We start from the raw sequence: 7,008 nt of genomic DNA, 5'->3' as shown, positions 1-7,008 counted from the left end.
CTGAATTTATCCTCTTGCCATAAATCATTACGGTCTCCACCTCCCCCCCCCCCTCCCCCCCCGCCGCCCGGCCGGCCCTTTTCTGCCTTCAAAATCCTTCCACCAAAAACTGATCCGGGAAAAACTCCAGCCCACATGAAGGGGAAGACCCCGGGACGGCGGAGGGGCGGGGGGAGGATGCTTTGCCAAAGGGACTCGGTAATGAAAGAGGCGGGTGGCCGTGCCGCCGGCTCCTCCGGCGGGGACCCCCGCCTGCTCCCGGGCCGGGCCGCCCCGTCGGGGGAGCGGGCTGCAGTGCTCGGGCGCTTGCCGCGGGGGTGCTTTTTTCCCAAAAGGGCCCGGGCGGGGGCACCTTCCCCCGGCGCGGGTGCCCGGTGCCCGCCGAGCGCCGGGAAAGGGAGGAGGGTTGGGAGGGATGCGGCGGCATCTCCGCGCACAAACCGTCCCCGAGTCGCCGTTTTCCAAACAACCGCTTCCCAGCCGCCTCTCTCCGGCCGCCTTCGGGAGAGGGGGGGCGTCCCTGCATCCGGGGAGCGTTGCACAATTAAGCCCCTTCCCAGGGTTTTACATTTCTAATTTCTTTCTTTCTCGATTCTTTATTTTACGCACTTGTTCGGCTTGACAAGTCCACCCCCGTTTCCCACTACCTGCCCCCTTTCTCGGGGTTTCGCTGGTCTCTGTTCTCAGCTCGATAATTTTAATTGCCCGTTGGCGGGCAGCGGCGGGGCGGGCGGCCGGGCTCAGCCCGCCCGGATCCCAGCCAGCCGCGCCGCCGCGCCGGCCCCAACATCTGCTGGAAACGGATCGAGCATCCACATCTTCCCGTTCCTCCGGCTCCCGACGCCTCAGCGGTTAGCAGCCTCGCGGGGCATGTGCAAAGCACGAAGCGCACTTTTCCGATGCCAAAATCGGGGGAAGTTGTTTCCTGCAAAATGTGCGCCCATCGAGTTCGCAAAAGAAAAGAAGTTGTGGATCCTGACGTTTCTCAAACGCAGCGCGCCTGCTTTTGTTTGGATGATTTTTTATTATTATTACTATTATTTTTAAAATTTACTTGTGCCCTGCGCTGGGGCGATGCCGTGTCAGCCGGGAGCTAACGGGGCAGCGGGCGGCTGCGGGAGCGGGACGGGGCGCAGGGGTGAACCCCAGTGACTGCGCGGGCTGCGTTCACCGGTCTGAACGCGGGGCGAGCTCACCCCGGCTGGTTTTCTCCCTGTTGCCCGGGGGCTACTACACGTTTCTGCCGGGCACTTGCTGGATTTAATGGGATGTGTTAATTCTGCCCTTCGTTCGAAGTAGGCGCGGGCAGCGCCCGGGCAAATCCTCGCACACTCCCTCGCTCCCCCTACCCGAGCAGCGCCATGTGGCTGCAGCACCCCGCACCCCCCAAAAAAAAACAACCAAAAAACAAACCCGAGGAGTCTCAACAAAGCAGCCTTAAAAAAGCAGGTCTGCCTGCCTGGGGGGATGCGGCGAGTGCCCGTGCCCGGCTCGGCAGGCTGCTGGCTGGGGAGAGAGAAGCGCGGCAGTGCCCCGGCGCAGCCCCCCCGGTGCGGCACACGCACACGCACACGTGCGCACGCACACACACACGCACACACAGACTGCTCGGCGCAGCCTAAGCAAAGTTTGCCCGGGGGCAGCCCCGCAGCCGCTCGCCCCCGAGCCGCCGGTCCCGGCCCCCTCCCCGCCCCCGCCGCCCGGCCCCCCCGCCCCGGGCGCTGTGTCAGTCACGGCGGCGGCTCCTTTCATCTCCGCCGCCCCCGCCCCGACGGCGGAGGGAGGGAGAGAGGGAGGGCGGGCGCGGTGCTGAAGTTGCGCCGCCGACGCCCCGCGCCCCACCGCCGCCCCCCGTGGGGCGCCGCGCCCGCCGGCTGCGGCAGGCGGCCCCGCGCCGGGCGCTGAGCGCGGAGGCGGCCGGGGGCGCGGAGGCGCCGCGGCGGCAACTTTTTTCCTTGCCCGCGGGCGCGGAGGGAAGCGGGGGGGCGCCTGCCCGCCCGCTCCATCGCTCCCGCCCGCCCTCCCTCCTGGGGCTGTTTCTTCCTTGCCCCCCCGCCCCCCGCGGTGCCGCCGAGCCGAGCCCAGCCGTGCACGGAGCCGCGGGCGAAGCGGCGGACAAAGGCCCGGTGGGTGCGCGCCGCGGGCAGCGCCGTCCCCGTCCCCCGGGCGCCCCCTCCCCCTGCCCGCCCACCCCCCAGCCGTTTTAACTCGGGCCCTCCCGGGTGGCGGCAACTTCACTCGGAGGCGAAACTCGGGCGGGCTCCGCTCCCCTCCACGTCCCCTCACCCCCGGGGTGAGCCCGGGCCCCGGGGCAGGGGGGGCGGGGGCCGGGGCTCCGGGAGGGCGGGCCCCGGCGCGGTGCCTGGGGGCGGGCGGGACACAAGCGGGTGTATCTCGACTTACTCCGGCCGTGCGGCGCGGCAGGGGGGAGGCTCCCCGCGGGGCCGTGGCCGTGCGGGAGCTGGGGTACCTCGGCCCCGAGGGGGCGGGCGCGCGGGCGGGGGTCTCTAGCTGTCGAGAGCAACCCCGAGGACTTCACGGGATTTTTCCTTCTTCTCTCCTCCTTTTCCTCCTCTCTCCTCCTCCTCCCTCCTCCTCCTCCTCCTCCTCCTCCTCCCCCCGCTGCTCCTCCCGCTCCCGCTCCCCTTCCCGCGGCGGGCCGGCGGCCGCAGCAGACGCCGCGTTGCCGTGAGGATGCCGCAGCTGCCGGGGGCCGGGGGCGGTGGGGGGGACCCGGAGCTCTGCGCCACCGACGAGATGATCCCCTTCAAGGACGAGGGGGACCCCCAGAAGGAGAAGATCTTCGCCGAGATCAGCCACCCCGAGGAGGAGGGCGACCTGGCCGACATCAAGTCCTCCCTCGTCAACGAGTCCGAGATCGCCCCCGGCGCCAACGGGCACGAGGTGCGCGGCCGCGGGGGCTCCGCGGGGCAGCGCGGAGCGGAGCGGCCGCGGGGGCGTGGGATGCCGGCGGGCTCCGGGATGCCGCCGACGGGAAGGGGGGGGAGGGAGGGAGCCTCGGCGGGGCACCGGGGAAACCCCAATTTGCCGAATTTTGCCTGAAAAAAAAATCATCCTACCCCATGTCCCGTTTCCAGAGGGGCGGCGGGCAGAGCCGCGCGAGCTCCGCGCCCCTCCGCGCCCGGGGATGGTCCGGGAAGGGGGGGCGGGGGGGGCGGCCCCCTCTGCGCTTCGGCCCGGGACGAGAAAGTTCCCGCGAGTCCCCCGACGGTGCGGTGGTATTAGACCTCAAGCAGCCATGAAATTTCCTCGGTGAAATCAGCGGGGTCGGAGCATTAGCCGTAAACTCTTTAAGGGATTTGCATAAAACTGTTTCGGAAGAAATTCCCGACGCTAAAACAACTTTAGGGCGAGCGGGGAACCTGCCTTTTTTTTTTTTTTCCCTTCCTCTTTGCCTTTTTTTTTTTTTTTTTTCCCCTAAACATCTGGTAACGAGGGCAACCTGTTTTTCATCATTATTTTTGCTATCTTTTTACCAAGAGTGTTTGGACTGCAGAAGTTCCAAATATTTTCCAGAAATAAGCCAGTTCCATTAAATGTAGGGCGCTTCTGCTAGAAGCGTTTCGCAAAGCCCCATAGTTACTTATGTCGTTTCTGGTACAGTTGCCTTCCAAGTGACTTAAGAGGGAAAAGAAAGATGCTTACATCTTACTCTTAACTTTTTCCATTCTACAAGAGGCTGTAGTGCCATGATCGATACATGAGCATCCATACAATGACTATCCTTTTTCTTCTTCTTTTCTGATGGTGGATTCCCTGTGGTCAGGTTTCGAGGCAGACCCAAGCGCAGGATTCCTACCATGATAAAGGCAGAGAGCACTCCGAGGAAGGTGAGAAGTGCATGGTCCTCTCTTCTGATATTGGCCCTCTTAGTCCCCCTGTGAACCTCCAAGCAATCCTCAAAACGGGAGCTCGGTTTCTTTGGGGAAACATAAATCTAGTACCTTTGGGGGAAGGGGGATGCCAGGATGCTTTCAAAGTGCATTTTAAAAGGAGGTGAATGTGCAACATGTTTATCTTGAGTGACCAAATGGTATTTCAGTTGTTTAGAAACTGATAAGTAGGCCAAATGGATCTTCGCTGAAGAAATAACTATTTTTAGGCTATCAGTTTAAACACATCTATGCCCTCACTCATGCAGTGCAGCCCAGTTGTGTGTGTTCAGAAACTCTGTGCTTTTTTTGCCATAGCCAAAGTCTGTTGCTTAAATCTCCTCTTCCAAAATCGAAGCTTTAACAGACCTCTTGCTTTTTTTGATGTACCAGCTGGTTAATTTTGATTGAGGAGGACAGACGAAAAACAGTTCATCGAGTATCTCTTAGGAAGCTGGGCACATGTACAAAGAATGTGTGCTGTGAAGGATGGGAGATTATGTTTAAAATGAAATGCTTATCATCACAAACCAACCAGATCATAAATATCATATAAAGACAGACACAGTTCAATCCCAATGCTTTCTGGGACTCTGTGGCGATCTTTCTCCAAACTGGTCAGTAAACAGCCTAAAAGCAGTAATGTCCACGCTCGTACCATTTTGGCACTGAGGAGGTGGAGGTCAGCTCTATATAGTTGTCTTTTCAGCCTTGCATACTTGTAAAACCTCACTTTTGAGTAGTACCATTGTCAACGGTTATATAGGTGGGAGACCTGCTCAGCCCCCCTTTGTAGGACTGGGACCCAGATTCTTTATTTTCCTGCAAAATAGTCTCCCTCGCTTGGCATCCCTCTTGACTGTAGTGCCATATGTGTGCAACAGTCAGGTGCCCCCCAGATCATGACGGTTTCCTTCCAAGCCAGCCTCTGCCCTCTAATTGTGTTCCCGGTGAGCGTGGCCAGAACGCATTGTTGACCGCACACAGTGGCTCAGTGAGAGAGGGAAATGATTATATCTAGTTATCACTGCCCTGTTCCTCCCTTTCCTAACAATGACATTGGAAACCCATACTGGCAATACTTCTGAATCCGCAAATCCTAAAGGGATGTGTAAAATGGGGGGAAACTGCTACTTGAGAAATGTGATGTCACTGCTCATGTTTCTGCCTTGATTTGAACAGGGACTAGCAAAATAAATCGGTTACTCTGAGCCTATTCCATATTTTAAGCATAAACTCTTCACTAAGAGTACTTGCTCCTTTAAGAATTGACTCTTCTTAAAAAAATGTTACTACAAATTGCTGTGGACCACTTTCAGGGGTAATTTCCATGAGTAAGGAAACGTTTGCATGCAGAACATTTTTATGAATGCACAGTACCTGTTTAAGTGCTCTAACTTACAAGAAATGCGTATGTGGGGGATAATGTAATCATTGTTTCCTCTTCCATAGGAAAGCATCCAGACAGTGGCTTATACAGCAAGGGACCATCATACTCTGGTTATTCTGGGTATATCATGATGCCAAATATGAATAACGACCCGTACATGCCTAATGGATCTCTGTCGCCACCCATCCCCAGAACAGTGAGTTATCTCTTCCTAAGACTGGGTTTTGCGAGCTGGGTTTCCTCCCGTTCGGTCTGCAGTGTGTGCTCACGCTGGGGTTTTTTGGGGTAGCTTCAGTCATGGTGAAGGTTGCGCTTCTGCTGTTCAGAGCCTCCGTCCAGTGGAGTTTGAGAGGTCTTGGAGGTGTTGGTTGCGATTCTGGTGGAAAAGCTGAGATTAACATCTGCGGGGTCTGACATCCTTTGAACAGGGATGGGGGCTTTGGGGAAGCAGCCCTGGTTTGCAACTGTAGGATAATGTATGGCGGAATGATGTAAATGCCGTCTTTGTAGTGACTGGGACAGATGTGAATTTTCTGGCTTTAACTCTTCGTTTGTTGAGGAAAATGGAGGGCTGGAAGCTGAACTAATAAAATTGCTTGTCAGTGAGATGAAAAGATCGGATTTTTAAATTTTTTTTTTTGCCTTCAGATACGGCATTGCTCTTTGCTGATGGAAATTTATTTCTGCCATCAGTTGCTCTGCGTGAAGGCTTTATGTTTCTGGCAGTATTGCTTTGAAACATACTCTCTATCTCCAGCCACAAATTGTGAAATGGTTGTTTAAGAATTAATATCAGCTGTGATGCAGTAGTTAGAGCTTTCCTTTATGTTGCGGCAGGCACTGATTCATCCAGGTTGGTCCCTCTGTTTCCATTGGTGTAGATGCACGTTTGATGGATTTTAATGTATTTTTAATTTTGGATAGTCAGTGCCCATTTTATTTTTGTAAATCTCTTGGTATATGTACAGAGCGATGGGGAGGGAATGTTAAAATGAGCTGTGGAAATGAGAGTAGTAGAACCGGAGTGGAGCAAGAAGCAAATTTGGTTGTACGCATCCTGCTGAAAAAATGCCACTGCGGTTGTGTGTGGTGTGATACAAGAAGTTGGACGCTGGTATTTCCCTGTGATAAAGCAGTTTTCTGTCTTACTGGCTCTTAGATTTTTACTTGGTGGTCTCTGTCAAACAACTAGCATTATTTTGCTTTCCGATGTTCTTGATTTTTCTTTGGGGTTGTGGCTTTTGACTTCAAAAACAGGAAAGAGGGGGCCTAATCTGAATTGGTAATTTGACAGTAGCAAAGCATGTTAAATTAGTGGATGTTCGGATTCAGAATGGCAGGGCGGTTTGGCACTGGGAAACACAGATCTGCCCTTTCTATATGTCACCATTTGCGTTGGAAAGATGCAAAAACTCATGCGATATATTGTTTTCTATAGCTCTGGGGCTTTTTGTGTATAAATTACAGTTCAGAGGCCTACAGCCATTTAGGGTGAAGCATGATGACCATGGTCTGTTGATATTTGTTGTTGTAAACACTGCTCTGCGGAAAACTTCGGTTCAGATGTATCATGGGGGAAAGGATGCAGCTTCTCGAGAGGGCACCGGGACTCAAACCTGCCCCTTTGAGGACTGGGAAACTTCAGACATTTTTTTTTATGCTTTCTTTCCCACATCGCCTTCCTTAGAAAGTCCCTAGTGCTGGTGCAAGGCTTTGAACAACAAA

At 55.6% G+C, this 7,008-nt stretch overlaps 1 protein-coding gene across 6 annotated transcripts in view; it reads left to right on the top strand.

Annotated features, from left to right (window-relative positions):
* Nucleotides 1-1,823: 1,823 nt before the first annotated feature.
* LEF1 (lymphoid enhancer binding factor 1) overlaps nt 1,824-7,008 on the top strand; it is a 71,404-nt gene continuing 66,219 nt past the window's right edge. For 3 of the 6 annotated variants that reach the window (XM_056335509.1, XM_056335469.1, XM_056335516.1), the window contains exons 1-3: nt 2,509-2,904; nt 3,788-3,851; nt 5,346-5,479. In XM_056335509.1, the coding sequence (XP_056191484.1) occupies nt 2,695-2,904; nt 3,788-3,851; nt 5,346-5,479 (408 nt within the window). In that variant the 5' untranslated portion in view covers nt 2,509-2,694. Of the gene's footprint in view, nt 2,127-2,238; nt 2,294-2,507; nt 2,905-3,787; nt 3,852-5,345; nt 5,480-7,008 lie in introns of those variants that run through there. The other 3 variants (XM_056335477.1, XM_056335488.1, XM_056335499.1) reach the window with 3 other exon arrangements.

Source organism: Falco biarmicus, chromosome 1 (assembly GCF_023638135.1).
Source record: "Falco biarmicus isolate bFalBia1 chromosome 1, bFalBia1.pri, whole genome shotgun sequence".
Taxonomy (NCBI): domain Eukaryota; kingdom Metazoa; phylum Chordata; class Aves; order Falconiformes; family Falconidae; genus Falco; species Falco biarmicus.
Note: the sequence above shows the minus strand (reverse complement) of the source record. Positions and strands in the feature narration are given on the sequence as shown.